At 43.6% G+C, this 18,134-nt stretch overlaps 1 protein-coding gene across 1 annotated transcript in view; it reads left to right on the forward strand.

Annotated features, from left to right (window-relative positions):
* Positions 1–524: 524 nt before the first annotated feature.
* LOC309555685 (mycocerosic acid synthase-like) overlaps positions 525–18,134 on the forward strand; it is a gene marked incomplete at its 5' end in the record, with an annotated part of 31,724 nt that continues 14,114 nt past the window's right edge. Inside the window, 2 exons of the mRNA XM_082257725.1 lie at positions 525–582; positions 14,220–14,373. Coding sequence (XP_082113851.1) covers positions 525–582; positions 14,220–14,373 — 212 coding nt within the window. The remainder of the gene's footprint in view (positions 583–14,219; positions 14,374–18,134) is intronic.

Genomic DNA, 18,134 nt, shown 5'->3' on the forward strand with positions numbered 1-18,134 from the left:
CCCAAAACAAGCTAGAACTAGACTTGAAGCAGGTCTAATACTCATGTAGTTCTCAAGAAAACTAGAAGCAAAACAAATTCACAGAAATGGGCTTTGGGGATTCAGTGAGGAAGGTTTAATGTTGTAATGTGCTGTAATGTAAGTAAAAAACTACATGTTAAGGACGCTTAGGGAAGTTTTAGTATTTTTATTGTTCTTTGGGTCAAATTTCCCCTAAAAACTACTTCAGTAAGCTCCTAGTGCCTCAAAGAACACATGTACTGGATACTGGGTATAGGAAACATTGGTAGACACTGAGGCAGCTAATATGTGGGTTGTAGAAGAGCACAATGGAGGTATCCATTGCTGAAGCAATGGGCATGTTAAGTGGATACTCTGTCAGGTATAGTGGAGCGATATCCCAATGTAGACTAACGCATTTTTCTTTTCTTTCCCAGCATTAAAAAGGTTGTAAAAAACCTTTCCTCACCTTATGGTTTTCATACAATATAGGGTTCGCATTTACCATTTAGAAATACTGGAAGATGGATTACCCAGAAGATGCAATAGCAATAGTTGGAATAGGATGCAATTTTCCTGGTGGTGAGTATTTCAAACCATGATACACATGATGGAAAAAATAAACCATGTTTAGTAAGCTGTATGATATGCATATGTGGAAAAAAAGCTGGTATCAATATAAACACACATTTTACTATGCTCTCCTTTGTATTTTCAGTTCCAGACAATTATCACAAAGCAGGAAATAGGCAAAGTGTAAAATTAGAATATTTAAATAGCAAAAGGAACACAAGTAGTACACAATTTATTTTTTAGAAATCAGGAAAAGGTTTTATTGTGTCAAATAAACATACAGCAAAAATCACAAGGCATTGACATAAAGAAAAAAAAAAAAGATAAGTAAAGGGTGTACATTTCGAGTAAAGGGATACAAGGTATGCAATATACATCCCTATATATAGCCTGTGGTGTGGACATTTCCAAATGTTACTACAAGCTAGTTGACACAATCTAGGATCATAAAGTGGCACTGAAGTACCCAATAAGACCGTATGACACATATAAACCCGTAAGATAGTAGAAAGATATATAAAATTGTTTTAAAATGTACAGTATGTATAGCATACCCAAAACTTTTTTTTAGTTCTGAATATGGAATATGGAAGAATAAAAATCTCAGGAAATTAAGAGGAAATTTGTCTTAGACTGTTGTTGCTGAATATTTGTCCTACATAAATGATTTACCTCCATTTCTTGCTGTGGTGACAACCCTAAAACATTATAAAAATGGGGATATTGCTGGGCTAAAATGTAAAGATAAAAACATACATAAATCAAATACAATAAAAGGTCAACATACCAAATGAAAGCAGCCAGCACCTGATCTAGAATCAGAAATACCATATCTAAATTGCAGTATAGAATGGAAATGTCAGATCCCTTCTTGGTAGAGGCCGAAATGCTGAGAGGGCTTCCCTTGCAGCTCGGTGCGAATCACCCCTGGAAGTGGGACAGGAGGTGACGCGTTCCAAGGAGCACTGGATGCTTGTGGAGTGCAGGTAGAGGTTCACAAGGGTATCCGGAACAACTCTCAGGAATCCAGGGAATCAAGCAATGTGCAGGTAAAAGCCAGGCCGAGGGTCATACACAGGTATCAGTCCAAACAGGCGCCAAGACAAGGGGATTTGAGCAGAAGCAAGTCCGTTGAGCAAGCCGGGATCGGTACACTAGAAGTCAGGCAGAGGACAAAAGAGCAGGGATGGTCACACAAGCCGAGGGTCAAACACTGGAGCAGGATCGGATGGTCAGATGAAGCCGAGGGTCAAAGCCAGGAGAGAGAGCAGACAGGTCAGGAACAAGCTGGGTCAAACTGGAATCCAGGAAGTAACAATACACAGGAAACAGGAAGAGCTGAAGACAATCCAGCAATCAGATGGGCTGAGCAGAGTCCTTTTATAGGCCAGTGAATTAGTCTATGGCCTGAGTCCATTGCAGCCATGGGAAGTACTGGCAAAGTTGCCAGTTGCAGCACAGCCATTTCACTTACAATGAGTCTATGGCCTGAGTCCATTGCGGCCATTGGAAGTACTGGCGGAGTTGCCAGTTGCAGCATGGCCGTTTCTCTGACAGTGCCCCCCCCCCAAGGGGCAGCCTCCGGATGCCCAACCGGGCCAATCTTTCCGGGAATCTCCTGTGGAATTCCTGTACCAGCCTGGGGGCATGCAGGTTACTAGCGGGTTCCCAGGAATTGTCTTCAGGGGGGTAACCTTTCCATTTAATAAGATACTGTATGAGCTCACCCCTTCTTCGACAATCCAGAATGGTTTCCACTTCATATTCAGGTTCACCCTCCACTGAAACTGGAGGTGGAGGCAATTCTTCCCTCCCTGGGAAGGGGCTAGAAATTGCAGGCTTAAGCAGGGAAACATGGAATACAGGGTGGACCTTGTATGAATTAGGTAAAGTTAGTTCGAAAGCCACAGGGTTTATCATCCTTTTGATTCTAAAAGGCCCAATAAACCTTGGTCCCAATTTTTTAGAAGGGCAAGATAGTCGTAGATTGTTAGAGGAGAGCCACACCTTATCCCCGACCTTATACATAGGATTTTCCTTTTTCTTGCGGTCATAAAATTTCTTGTACTCCTGTTGGGCTTTGGATATGGAGTCCTGTAGCACCCGGTAGTTATCCCTGATAGCCATTATCCGGTCTTGCACTGCAGGAACTGATGTTTCTGAGAAAGCACTGGGCAAAAAAGAAGGATGGAACCCGTAATTCACCCAGAACGGGGTCTGGTTGGTTGCAGAATGCAGGGCGTTATTATACGCAAATTCTGCGCACGGAAGTAAAGAGACCCAGTTATCCTGGGAGCAAGTGCAAAAGCAACGTAGGTATTGTTCAAGGGTCTGGTTGGTCCTTTCCGTTTGACCATTACTCTGCGGGTGGTAGGCTGATGATAGGCATATCTCAATGGACAAGGATTTGCAAAGCTCTTTCCAGAATTTGGAGGTGAACTGGACGCCTCTGTCCGATACTATACTGTCCGGGAGACCGTGTAGCCTGACCACTTCTTTAATAAACATGTTAGCTGTTTCCACGGCAGAAGGTGTGCCAATCATAGGCAAAAAGTGCACCATCTTCGAGAAACGGTCCACCACCACCAGGACAGTAGTGAAACCTTCTGAAGGTGGTAATTCCACTATAAAATCCATGGATAGTTGCTTCCAGGGCTGTTCCGGGATGGGCAATGGCCTTAACAGGCCCCAGGACTTGGTCTTAGCCCCCTTGTTACGCTGACACGTAATACAAGAACCCACATAGGATTTACAGTCCTGAACTAAATTGGGCCACCAAAAGTGGCGCTGAATGAGTTCACATGTCTTCCTGACCCCAAAGTGCCCGGCAAGCTTGTGATAATGCAAAGTCTTTAGGACCTGTAGTCTGATTTGTGAAGGAACAAAAATCCTTTTTTGGAACCACAAGAATCCCCCGCGTTTTTCCAAGGAAGAGGTCCCAGATCGAGACATTGAACTGAGGCTTGCTTAATTGCTGATTGCAGATCCGTTTGAATAAGCAAAAAATTTTGAGCCCAGAGGATGGTGTTAGGTTCAGCTGTGTTTGGGGTATCTGGAAACATTCTGGACAAGGCGTCTGCTTTCCCGTTCTTGGACCCTGGCCTGTAAGTCAGATGAAAGTTAAACCGGGAAATGAACAAGGCCCATCGAGCTTGGCGGGGTCTCAGGCGTCTTGCTGTCCTGAGATATTCCAGGTTTTTGTGGTCTGTGAATATCAAAATGGGATGAGTAGCCCCTTCAAGCAAGTATCTCCACTCTTCCAAGGCACATTTGATGGCCAAGAGTTCCAGATCCCCTACGTCATAGTTTCTCTCCGGAGGTGTCATCTTCCGGGAAAAGAAAGCCACAGGGTGCAGAAGAGTCTTTGGTCCCTGTCTTTGAGATAAGATTGCTCCAGTGGCTATTTCTGAAGCATCCACTTCAAGCACATAAGGTAGGGTTGGATCAGGATGCTGGAGAATAGGTGCTGAGGTGAACAACGTCTTCAGTTTGTCAAAGGCCGTTTGAGCTTCCTGTGACCAATGGAAACGGACCTGTTGGCGGGTCAATTGGGTAATGGGGGAGATAATCATAGAGAACCCCTTCACGAACCTCCGATAGAAGTTAGCAAACCCCACGAAGCGTTGAACTCCTTTCTTATCACAGGGGGCTGGCCAATCGAGAATTGACTGCACTTTCTGTGGATCCATGGAAATGCCGCTTGTTGAGATAATGAGACCCAGGAACTGAATGAAGTCCTTCTCGAATTCGCATTTCTCTGGTTTCACATAAAGTCCGTGTTTCCTTAAAGTAAATAGTACCTTTTTAACATGGGTCCGGTGGAGTTCCAGAGTGGAGGAAAAAATTAGTATGTCATCTAGGTAGACAATCAGAAAGAGATCCAGGAATTCCCGAAAAATGTCATTAACTAGATGTTGGAAGGTAGCAGGGGCGTTACACAGCCCGAAAGGCATGACCAGGTATTCAAAATGGCCAAACCGTGTTCTGAACGCCGTCTTCCACTCATCTCCTTTCCTAATGCGAACAAGGTTGTAAGCTCCACGGAGATCCAATTTGGTAAAGATCTGAGCTGCCCGGAAACGTTGAAACAGTTCCGGGATAAGAGGTAGAGGATACCGGTTTTTAATAGTAATTTTATTAAGCTCCCGGTAATCTACACAAGGTCTTAGTGTGCCATCCTTTTTTTCGACAAAGAATATCCCGGCCCCTGCTGGTGAGGAGGAAGGGCGGATAAAACCCTTTTCCAAATTTTCGTTAATATAAATCCGGAGGGTTTCCAGCTCCTTCTCAGATAACAGGAATATCCTTCCGAAAGGAATCTCGGCTCCGGGCAGAAGTTCTACAGGGCAATCATAAGGCCTGTGAGGAGGCAGAGCTTCGGCCTTTTTTTTATCAAATACGTCCATGAATTCCTCATAAACTGCGGGGACATTTTCCGGGAGATCATGTACTGGTTGGACGGCCAGGCAAGCAGCAGAAGTATCAGATCCGGGTGGGAAACAATGGTTCAGGCAGTAATTAGACGTGAAGGAGATCCTTCTCTTAACCCAGTCAATCTGTGGGTTGTGGGCCTGTAGCCAGGGAAGTCCTAAAATAATGGGAAACATTGGTGAGGAAAGGACGTCGAATCGGAGGAATTCCTGGTGAAGGGAATCTGTCGTGGTGAAGATGGGGCACGTTTCTTCAGTAACAGGCCCGGAACTGGGCAAAGAACCATCAGCCAGAAGAATATGGAGTCGCTGTTCCTTAGCTTGCATGGGGACACCCAGTCTTTGAGCTAAAGAACGGTCCAGAAAGCAACTACATGCCCCGGAATCCACGATCGCCAGAAGCCGAATCTTCTTTTCTGCTACCTGTAGGGAGACAGGGAGAATAAGATGAGTAGGGGATGACCCGGCGACTTGACAGTTCAGCAGAGGTCGTGAATAGGACTTACTGGGTCTCACAGGACAATTGCGTAGGAAGTGGCCAGATTCCCCACAATAAAGGCAGAGGTTCGCTTGACGGCGACGTTGTCTTTCCTCAGGGGTCAAGGCAGAACAGATTAGACCAATCTGCATGGGTTCTCCTTCTGATCCCCCGGAGACAGAAGGCCCAGGATGGGGTGAAGCAGCAAGGGGGACTTTCGGGAGTACCCAGGTAGGTTGGGCCCCTTGAAGGCGCTCTGAGCGTCTCTCCCGCAGGCGCCTGTCCAGTTGGATTGCCAGTGAGATTAGACTTCCAAAGACGTAGGGGTTTCTACCCGAGCTAACTCGTCCTTAAGGGCTTCAGACAATCCGTGACAGTACTGGTACTTGAGTGCTGCCTCATTCCAGTCTGTATCCACAGCCCATCTGCGGAAGTCAATGGTATAGTCCTCTACAGGACGTTTATTTTGTTGTAAGGCATGTAGGGCTGATTCAGCTGTAACAGTCCGTTGGGGGTCCTCATATAACTGGGCCATGGCCTGGAAGAAGGAGTCTACAGAGTTCAATGAGGGGCTCTTTTGCTCAAGGAGGTTATGGGCCCAGGTCTGGTATTCTTCTGACAACAGAGAAATTATAAATCCTACTTTGACAGTCTCTGAAGAGAAGGTTCTGGGCTGAAGGGCTAAATACAAGAGACATGCATTCTTAAAGGATCTGAACCTTCTCCGTTCCCCACGGAAGCGTTCAGGTGTAGGTATCCTGGGTTCAGGTGGGAAAACCATGGCTGCCTGAGCAGGGCTGGCTGGTCCTTGCTGAGTGGAGGTGCCCCCGGAGCTGGCAGGAGGTTGATTGGGGTCGGAAGGAGAGGGTGCGCCAGCTAGGTTCAACACTCGACCCGCTAATTGAAAGTAACCGTCCTGCAGTCTCTGGACTGCCTGTGTTAAAGAGGAGACTTGCTGACAAAGAGTCTCGAGCTGGGAAGCACCTCTGTCGGCCTCTGACATGGCTGGATTGTACTGTCAGATCCCTTCTTGGTAGAGGCCGAAATGCTGAGAGGGCTTCCCTTGCAGCTCGGTGCGAATCACCCCTGGAAGTGGGACAGGAGGTGACGCGTCCCAAGGAGCACTGGATGCTTGTGGAGTGCAGGTAGAGGTTCACAAGGGTATCCGGAACAACTCACAGGAACTCCAGGGAATCAAGCAATGTGCAGGTAAAAGCCAGGCCGAGGGTCATACACAGGTATCAGTCCAAACAGGCGCCAAGACAAGGGGATTTGAGCAGAAGCAAGTCCGTTGAGCAAGCCGGGATCGGTACACTAGAAGTCAGGCAGAGGGCAAAAGAGCAGGGATGGTCACACAAGCCGAGGGTCAAACACTGGAGCAGGATCGGATGGTCAGATGAAGCCGAGGGTCGAAGCCAGGAGAGAGAGCAGACAGGTCAGGAACAAGCCGGGTCAAACTGGAATCCAGGAAGTAACAATACACAGGAAACAGGAAGAGCTGAAGACAATCCAGCAATCAGATGGGCTGAGCAGAGTCCTTTTATAGGCCAGTGAATTAGTCTATGGCCTGAGTCCATTGCAGCCATGGGAAGTACTGGCAAAGTTGCCAGTTGCAGCACAGCCATTTCACTTACAATGAGTCTATGGCCTGAGTCCATTGCGGCCATTGGAAGTAATGGCGGAGTTGCCAGTTGCAGCATGGCCGTTTCTCTGACAGGAAATGGTGCAGCGCTAACAAAATTAAATGGAATCCTCAGTCCATACATATGTTCGGATGGATCAAATATAAAATGCAGTAAAACAAAGTTCATCAGAGAGTGCTCCAAAAAGAAGGGAAACTGTCCACCACTTCAAACTTGGAAAAAGCCCCGAGTGCAGGAACCGCCACCAAGATAATAAATGGCCCCTTACCAATATGCAATGACCCCCATTACAAGGATCAAAGTCAGCCTGTGTGAACAAACCGGTGCCCAGATCGACATGTACCGATTCTTGGTATTCCCTCAGCAGCTCCAACCGGAACAAGTGCACATGAGAAAGAGAGGGACAACTCCAATAGTGAAGTACGTTCACAAGTTTATTTAGTAAAAGCAGAGTGGCAACTCACGTTTACATGAAGAAATCACAGCATGTCTCGGAGCAATACTCTCAGAACTTTTGTTTCCAACCGATAAAATGGCCGCCATGTCTCCTTGCTAGCCTCAGCACGACGTACCGCAGGTTCCTCCTCCGACCGGTTTCGTCAACACGTGACGTCGTCAGGGGGTGTGGCCTACGGCAGAACGTCTTTGTTTATATGCTGGGTGAGACAGGGTGGGACGCACTGCGTCCAATCCGGAGCCATCAGGAAGAGGTCGTCCCCAACCCTCAACAGGAAGGAGACTTAACCAAAAACCCGGAACCGGATGTATGCCTTTTGCATGCCAATATCCGGAACTAAACCCGGAATTGGACCCCGCAAGCGGCGATAGACCAATCAAATATTAATAGAATTGTATATATGTGTATACCTTAAATTTCAAAGAGCTTCTAATCAATATTTGATCTTAAAAAGAAAACCTTATTTATAAAGAGTTTCAAATAGGGGAAACCAATAGGTTACCAAGGGAACAATGCTCTACTCAGTCGCACTAGACCTCACAAGAAAACACCGCCATCTAGCGGCCAGAAACAAAAATTCCTGAGAGTGCTCCATTATATAGTATACATTAACATGAAAAGGGAAATTTTATTAAAAAGACTAAAAATGTGAACTACATGAAATAATATGTATTAAATATGACAGTTTTTTAGCATCACAAAAATGGAATAAAAACAAATAAAACTTTCCCCAAATGTAAAAAACCAGGATAAAAGATCTGATAACCAACAGTGTAGAATATACTGACATCCCAATTTATCAGGCATTATTGATAAAGGAATTGATATCCCAATCAATATTTAACCCGTGAGGGGCATAGGTTTTCAACCGATAAATCCAGCTCGTCTCTAGTTGTGAGACGCCTCTGGTACGGTTACTACCCCTCCAACTGCCTGAAAATTTATCAATGCCTAAAAAGACAGTACCTTTAGGGTCATTCCCATGACATTCATCATAGTGCCGTGAGACACTATGTTTTGGGAATGCCTTCAGTATATTCGCCACATGTTCCTGTAACCGCACGTGTAATTTCCGTATCGTCCGACCCACATATTTGCGGCCACAAGGGCAACGCAGTAGGTAGACGACGTGCCGTGTGGAACATGTGATGAACGGCTTAATCTTAACACTGCATTGTGTAGCATTGGAAAAGAACGTCTCAACTCTCCTAGATCTGCAAGCATTGACCTTGCAGATAGCACAACCTCTACATGGATAGAAACCACCCCTTTCTTGAAAAAAAGAGATGGTCCTAGGTGGATCCACAATGTTGGGAGCCACTTTAAGCCTCAACGGAGGCACACCCCTAAAAATAACCTTAGGGGCTTCAGGTAATACAGGGCTGTCATTATTTAAGATATGCCAATGCTTCCTAATCAGTTTTTTTTACAGAGAAATGCTGAACGGAGTATGATGAAAAAAAGGCAAACTGAAAATCATCATTGCTCTCGCGTTCTCGTGTACCAACAGGTCAGCCCTATTACGGGAGTCTGTCTGTATAAGGGCCATTTCAAGTTCCTCTTCCTTGTACCCCTTCTCCAAAAATTTGGACTTCAAGGTGCTAGCCTCCCGCAGGAAGTCAGCTCTATTAGAGCAGTTCCTCTTGAGTCTGAGGAACTGACTGACAGGAACGGACCTAAGCCACGACACATGGTGGCAACTTGATGTGTCAATAAATCCGTTCCTGTCAGTCTCCTTGAAGAAAGTAGAGGTTTCCAGGGAACTTCCAACCACTTTAATTTTAAGATCTAAAAAATGAATTTCAGATCTACTACTTTCGTGCGCCAATCTAATGCCTCTGTCATTATCATTCAGTATGGAGATGAATGATTCAAGAGACTCAGAGTCACCATCCCACAGGACCCTAAAACATTGACTTGCCATAATTTTGGTCATCACCAGCACAAATAGACAGGGTGAATATCAGTATAAACATGTCAGTGGGTCAAACTTTCTCCAATACATCCAAAACTAGAAAAATAGATTTTGCCTTTTCATATACTTTAAGAATTACTGAACAGAAAATGTATATGCATAAAAAAAAATGAAGTAAGAAGTGTAGTTGGGTCAAAGTACGGCCTTGTTCTCAAGGGGCATATGAATTTTTGTCCCGTATGATGGCCGGGGATGCACAGATGTTCCATGCATCTCTAAGTTTGCAATCCCATTGTCGTCAACTGGGACACAGCAGCTGCATGGACACACCTGATGCTCCCAATGTGACAACTGTGTGGGTGCATGGCTCCAAACGTACCAAGGGTGCTTGCATCCGTACCTGCGCAGATGTCACATTGGGTATGTACACAAATGCCAGAAGCCTGGTTAATATAAAGGAAGAAATAGAACTTCTGATATTTGGGGGGCGGAGGGGGGGGGGACACTGTGCAAATATCAGAAACTGGGTTGATAGCTCACATAAATGTGCTTTACTCAAAAGTTAAATTAACACTTTACTGGACAGCCATAATTTCACCACAAGAGATGGACCTTTGTCAGATAACAAAAGGTCAAAAGCGCATTATGGAATTATGTAGCCTCTTCTTCATAGAGCTGGATAAGCTCCACTCTGAGTCTCCCCCCGTTTCTCTCTATGACTGGAGCTTATCCAGGTCTGTGAAGGGGAGGATACATAATTTTATAATGTGCTTTTGACCTTTTCTTATCTGACAAAGGTCCAGCCCTTGTGGTGAGTTTAATGCTGTCTAGAAGAGTGTGCACACGACTTTAATTATTTTTGGTGTGGAAGGATCACAAATGAAATTTCACTTTTGAGTGCATATTTAACGAACTTCATTTTGTCATCTGATTATTTATTATGGAAAACATATTTTGCTACTGCATGGCAGAATGGAAACTTTTAAGCACTTTAAGATTTTTTTTGCACCAATAGTTTTGTTTTTGAACTTTATGCATTGTAGCACTTTACGATTTTGGCTGTGAATAATATATTATATTTTTAGGGTTTTGCAGCAGCTTTTCTATGAAAAAAAAAATATATATATATATATATACATATATATATATATATATATATATATATATATATATATTTTTTTTTTTTTGCATTGATATTTATTTATTATTGGGGTTTTAGTGCTGCCTGACAATTCTACATGTTTTTTGATAGCTCACATGATTAGCTTGAAACTACCCAAGGGTATTCCCTATATCAGAGGGAGAGGGTAGGCAGAAGAGGGGGGAGAGGTATGTGAAGAGTGATATGATTGTGAATATGAGGAAAAACATTACCAATGGGGCTAGTGAAGAGGTGGAGACATTGCAGCGGGGGGCTTTAAAGGGACGAAGCAAATGTTAAATTAATGGTGGGTGTATGCTATAGTCTCCTTAACCTTAAAAAGGAGGAGGAGACCCCACTTATTTTACAGTTAGAAATGGCTAGAAGGCAGGGTGAAGTTATCATGTACTTATGTAAGACTTCAACTATTCTGATATTGATTGGGCAGATGGAACTGAACACTCGACTAATGGTCGTCATTTCCTAAATGTAATGCAGGACAATTTCCTGTGTCAAACGGTGGAAGCCCCAACTAGAGATAATGCTCTGCTGGACTTACTAATTAAAACAATGCACAGCTGATTGCAGATGTGGAAGTAAGGGATCATTTAGACAATAGTGATCAAAGAGTAATTATGTTGTCTGTAAATTATAGGAAAAAGAGACACAGGGAAGGATAAATACAATTAATTTCAAAATAGTCAACTTCATTAAACTGAGCTCCATGTTATATGATACTAATTGACATCAAATTCTTGCAGCTAAGAACACAACAAGAATAATGGAAGTGGTTTTAAAGACATGTTAAACAATGACATTTGTCAGTGCATTCTACGGGGAAGCAAATATTTAAAAAAACCTTGTTAAACCAAGGTGGTTAAAAAAAAAAAGGTAAAAGGCATATTAATGAAACACAAATGTTCTTTAAAATAGATTATGACAGACACATTGCTGAGGAAAGTAAAGAAAAAAAACATTTTTTTTTTCAAATGTATTATATATTAAGAAGGCTAGGTCAGAACATATTAGCCCCATAAAAGATGATTGAAGGAAGTTGGTGACAAGGAGAAGGCAACTGTATTACATAATTACCTAATTAGTGAGGTTGAATAAAAGACACTAGTCTATCTAGTTAAACCAATTGAAAACAACACACACAAATAGAAAACCTCCATATACACAATCATATACCCACAGTTGTTCCAAAAGAAGGCAAACTAACACAATAAAGTATGATCCAATTTGCTCCAGTGGGGGAAAAAATCCTTCCTGATACCCCATGAGGCAAATAGATATTCCCTGGATCAACTACCCCTGTGGTCATTACTCTAAATAGTAATATCCAGTAATATTTTGAACATTTAGGAATGCATCCAGCCCTTTATCAAACATCCACTGAGCTGGCCAGAACCAGTTTTTGAGGGAGTCTATTCTACATTTGTACAACTTTTACTTTGAAAAAGCCTTTCCATATGTGAAGGTTAAATCTAGTTTCCTCCATACGTAAAGAGTGCCCCTTTGTCATCTGTAATGAGGTGAAAGTGAATAACTCAACACCAAGTTCACTATATGGACCACCTATTTATTTATACATGCTAATCATATCCCTCCTTAAACTGTTATTAAACCCAGAACCTGCATTCACTATATCTGGTCTCCCACAGTACACAGAACATGAAAATGCAATTATTTTAGTAAATATATGGATAAATACCTTTTCCTAATTAGCAGTATATAGCAGCCTTGTGATTTGTATTAGTTCCTAGTAAGGCTTGTAGGTGGATTTTTCATTCTCCCCTGATCCTCTGTCTGGACAGTGCTGATTGGCCCTGTGCTAATCACATGCATCCTCCCAAGAAAAAAAAAAACTCTCTGGCAATACATGCCTAACTGAGCATATACAACCCGTTCCCTGGCTCTGTAAATATCAGGTTATTTTTTGGAGACAGTGAAAGAAGAGGAGGTTCAGGGAAGACAGGATCAAACAGCCTTTATACACAATGCAAAGGATTAACCCCTTAGGTTCCACAGTGATTATAACAAGCATGCTTTACTGCATATACAGACTGATTTTACTGTTGTGGGTTTAGTAACACTTTATCTCCTCTTCTCAAGAGAATACATTCTAATCTTTCCTCATATCTGAATTCCTCCATGCCTCTTATCAGTTAGGTTGCCCCTCTCTGCACTCTTACCAGTTCACTGATATCCGTTTTGTGAACTGGTGCGCAAAACTGAGCTGCATATTCTAAAGAAGGTGTTACAAATTTTTTGTACAGGGGCAAAAATATGTCTCTCTCTCGAGTCTATGCCTCTTTTAATACAAGAAACTATTTTCCTAGCTGTAAAAACCGCAGCATGGCATTGCATGCTATTAATGGGTAACTCCACTTTCGTAGGGAAAAAAAAAATAGTAATTATATAGCGTATACAATTGCGACACACGTCATATTGTAATTGAAAATGATTAAAAATGGCATTTCCTTTTCAATCTACAGCCGCTGTAATTTTCAGTAAATGCAATGCAATATGGCAACCTGGAGGTGTTCTGTACACAGAATGTGTACTAAACACCCTAGAAACATAATTTCCTGCTTGTGTGATTGGCTCACTGATTTTCCCAGAAGTCTGCACTAAGATACAAGTCAGATTTCCAGCATCCCCTCCAATAAAAATGTCATTTTAGGTGAGATACCCCCAATAGGGAATCAGGTCTAAAAGGATGCAGACCCTGACAATGTCCTCATTAGAGCCCTGCAGGTGCAGCAGCTGATTTATAATTAGGAAACCACTCCCATTAGATTTGATTTTCCACATAGACACAGGTATTTCTTCTGAATAACTAAAGGTAGGAATCTACAACAAAGTTCGATAAAATACCAGAACACCCAGATCCTTCTCCGCCATTGACTCCCCCAGCTATTCTCCTGTTAGTGTGTATGATGCATGCATGTTTTTGGCCCCCAAAATGCATATCTTTATTTCCTTATTACATATTTCATTATATTCTTTGTAACTTTCAAATGACGATAGTCAAACATTCTCACATCACAGCCAACAACACGAACACGTTCAATTCAGTTAAAACTTTTCTTTAATTCAGCTAATTTAAAAATACTTTATAAGTTATTTTGGTAAAAAAATGCAGCTGTTTTATACCACAACTGGTTTGATACTGCAAAATTGAAAAGAAGCTATTGTTTTGACATCTACACAGGAAAAAGACACACTTTTCTCTTGCTCATTAACATCTTGTTCTGAAATCTATTTATATATAAATGTACAGTTCAGTAATGGTGCTTGGCCATTTGATGCATGACTGTGGGGAAAACTTATTGTCGAGCTTCTGCCTACACTGTTTCTGAGATTCTGCCTTCCTTAGTTTATGCCTACTGAGACAGATGTGTTATGTCGGCAAATTATTCTTGTGAAATCCATCCTCTTCAGCAGAAATGGGTGTATTTATAGGGGTATATGGGTCTACAGCCCATGTAGAGTTTATAATAAAACGGTCAAACATTAAATTGTATATTTGATTTCTAATGCTGTTTATGCTGTTGTGTTGATTTTTCTTTGTACCAGGGGAAGGAATTGATAACTTTTGGAAAGTTATTGCTGAAGGAAGGAACTGCACAGTTGAGATACCTGAAGAAAGATTCAACACCAAACACTGGTATGACTCCGATTATAGCAAGCCGGGCAAAATATGCACCAGTCGTGCAGCTATTGTAAAGGGGTAAGTGCCTTCTGTAAATATAATGAACTCAGCCTTAAAATGGCTGTGTCAGATAGATATTGTGATACAATCTAGCAAAGTTTCAGTGTGGAGTCGGGACCTTTCACACGGGCGATCCGATCCGCCTGTCAGTTTTTCAGGCGGACCTGATCGGATGCTCCATGCATCCCTATGGGGCAGCGGATGTCAGCGGAGACATGTCCACTGACACCCGCTGCTCTCCGATCCTGTCTGTGAAATCCGGACGGATGGAAATCCTTGCAATAAACAAAGAAAATAATACAGCGCCTCCAAATATAGAATAATAAAAGCTTAATCACTTGCGTACAGTGCTCTTTCACCCCCTTCCTGCCCAGGCCAATTTTAAGCTTTCAGTGCTGTCACACTTTGAATGACAATTGCGTGGTCATGCTACACTGTACCCATATGAAATTATCATTTTTTTTACACAAATAGAGCTTTTTTTTGGTGGCATTTAATCACCTCTGGGTTTTTTACTTCTTACAAAAAAAAAGAAAAAAGACAGAACATTTTGAAAAAAAAAATGTTTTTCTTATTTTCTGTGAGTACATTTTGAAAATAAATAATTTTTCTCCTTCACTGATGTACGCTGATGAAGCAGCACTGATAGGCTGCACTGATGGGCACTGATGAGGTTGCACTTATGGGCACTGCTGAGGTGGCACTGATGAGGAGGTACTGCTATGCCACACTGATGGGCACTGATAGGTAGCACTGATAGGCGGCACTGATGAGCACTGATAGGTGGTACTGATGAGCACTGATAGGTGGCACTGTTGGGCACTGAGAGGTGGCACTTGAGGCGGCACTGAGAGGCGGCACTGATGGGCACTGACGGGCGGCACTGATGGACACTGAAGGGTGGCACTGATGGGCACTGACAGGTGCCACTGATGAGCACTGCTGGGCGGCAGTGATGGACACTGATGGACAGCACCATCAGTGTCCACAATCAGTGCCAATAGTGCTGCCAGTCAGTGCCCATCAGTGCCTAGATGAGCAGGCACTGGCGGGCACTGACTGGCAGCACTATGGGCACAGATTTTTGGCACTGATGACGGGCACTGTGGGCACTGATGGTGGGCAGTAATTGGAACTTTATTTACATTTTGTGTAATCAGGGCACTGATGATCACTGCCCTCATTACTTTTACTTGTCTCCCCTATAAGGAGGAGCCGCTGATCGGCTTTCCTCGCCTCACACTCTGACAGTGTGAGACGAGCGGAATAACGGCACTTCCTCATTTACATGTGACCGGAAGTGATTTGACACAGCCGATCCCATGGGTAAACAGTCATGTCATTGACTCTTTACCGAGATCGGGGTCGTGCCGTATCATAGCAACACGCACGGCCATGGTCGCCGCTCCGCGCGCCCCCGGGGGGCGTGCAAGAGAGGCTGTTCTGGTGCGTCGTCATATGAAGGCGTCCCAGAACAATAGCTGCACCGCTCCACCGTTACTTTGTGTAGGTGGCTGGAGCTAGGCATGGCTCTCCCTTGTTGTAGGCTAACAGGGGGCCCAACTCAGATCATGCACATAGGCCAACTGCTTTCAGTAAACACCCTTGTCCTGTCAGTTTTTTCTCTGCTATCTGTTTCTCATTAGAGATATTTTAATTCACTTTTTGTCCTTTAGACTAAACAGGAAGTGACATTGGTGGTCAGGACAATAAAAGAGAGTAGATCTCCCTAATGGGGACACAGACAGCAATCAAAACTTGACAGTAGTTCTAACCTCTCACCACTCTATCCAAATCTTAAAAAAAGTTTTGACTTTTGTTATACTTTAATACTAGTAATTAGACAAACAAGGATAGCATTTCAGTTATTCTAAATGTTCACTTATATTTCCAACCTAAGAAGCTTGTGGAGCAATCGGATGAAATGGTAACCCAAATAGGTTTAAATGCATAAAAAACCTTTGTCACGTACCTGGTGGAGATCTAGCTGGAGAGGGGGCTTCTCTTGCACCTCTTATCCAACAACTTTAGTAGTGGTGACAGAAGGTGTGAGGACACAGAGCGGCATAAGGGCCATTGTAGTGGGCAACGCCAGCTGTTGGTTTGCGGGTTGCAGATGACTGTAGATCTCTTCAGACAGGGACTAGTGACCAGACCATGGTGACACTTGATCAGCAGACAGGAGTGTAGTCAGGACACACGCCAAAAGGTAATCAACATCCAGGCAGTGATGTCAGGAACATCAGGCAGAGTCAGGATACAAGCTGGTATCAGTACACAGCCAGGCAGCAAGGTACAGGAATGTAGATGCTTAGGTCACAACAGGTAGGCAGGAATCCAGAGACAGGTCAGGGGCAAGCTGGGTTGTGCCCAGGAAGGAACATATACTGTAGCAGGTCAGGGCACCGGTAAAGCAGGGACTAAGTTAAGATCACTCAGCAATCTGTTCATATCACAATCCAGCTTAAATAGGCTATTTATTGCCAATGCGTGTTCACATATGCGTGCACATGCGTTGATTAGCATGCAGGCTAATATGTTTGCATGCATGTCCTAGTGCACATCCTGCAATAAACCTCTGCCCAAAATTACGAGCATGCGCATGTGCATGCAACAGTCTTCTTGCTCCAGTATACAGTGGGTACGGAAAGTATTCAGACCCCCTTAAATTTTTCACTCTTTGTTATATTGCAGCCATTTGCTAAAATCATTTAAGTTCATTCTTCTTCCTCATGAATGTACACATAGCACCCCATACTGACAGAAAAACACAGAATTGTTGACATTGTTGCAGATTTATTAAAAAAGAAAAACTGAAATATCACATGGTCCTAAGTATTCAGACCCTTTGCTGTGACACTCATATATTTAACTCAGGTGCTTTCAATTTCTTCTGATCATCCTTGAGATGGTTCTACACCTTCATTTGAGTCCAGATGTGTTTGATTATACTGATTGGACTTGATTAGGAAAGCCACACACCTGTCTATATAAGACCTTCCAGATCACAATGCATGTCAGAGCAAATGAGAATCATGAGGTCAAAGGAACTGCCTGAAGAGCTCAGAGACAGAATTGTGGCAAGGCACAGATCTGGCCAAGGTTACAAAAAGATTTCTGCTGCACTTAAGGTTCCTAAGAGCACAGTGGCCTCCATAATCCTCAAATGGAAGACGTTTGGGATGACCAGAACCCTTCCTAGAGCTGGCCGTCCGGCCAAACTGAGCTATCGGGGGAGAAGAGCCTTGGTGAGAGAGGTAAAGAGGAACCCAAAGATCACTGTGGCTGAGCTCCAGAGATGCAGTCAGGAGATGGGAGAAAGTTGTAGAAAGTCAACCATCACTGCAGCCCTCCACCAGTCAGGGCTTTATGGCAGAGTGGCCCGACGGAAGCCTCTCCTCAGTGTAAGACACATGAAAGCCCGCATGGAGTTTGCTAAAAAAACACCTGAAGGACTCCAAGATGGTGAGAAATAAGATTCTCTGGTCTGATGAGACCAAAATAGAACTTTTTGGCCTTAATTCTAAGCGGTATGTGTGGAGAAAACCAGGCACTGCTCATCACCTGTCCAATACAGTCCCAACAGTGAAGCATGGTGGTGGCAGCATCATGCTGTGGGGGTGTTTTTTAGCTGCAGGGACAGGACGACTGGTTGCAATCGAGGGAAAGATGAATGCGGCCAAGTACAGCGATATCCTGGACAAAAACCTTCTCCAGAGTGCTCTGGACCTCAGACTGGGCCGAAGGTTTACCTTCCAACAAGACAATGACCCTAAGCA

This window comes from Pelophylax lessonae (assembly GCF_965119305.1).
Source record: "Pelophylax lessonae genome assembly, chromosome: 5".
Taxonomy (NCBI): domain Eukaryota; kingdom Metazoa; phylum Chordata; class Amphibia; order Anura; family Ranidae; genus Pelophylax; species Pelophylax lessonae.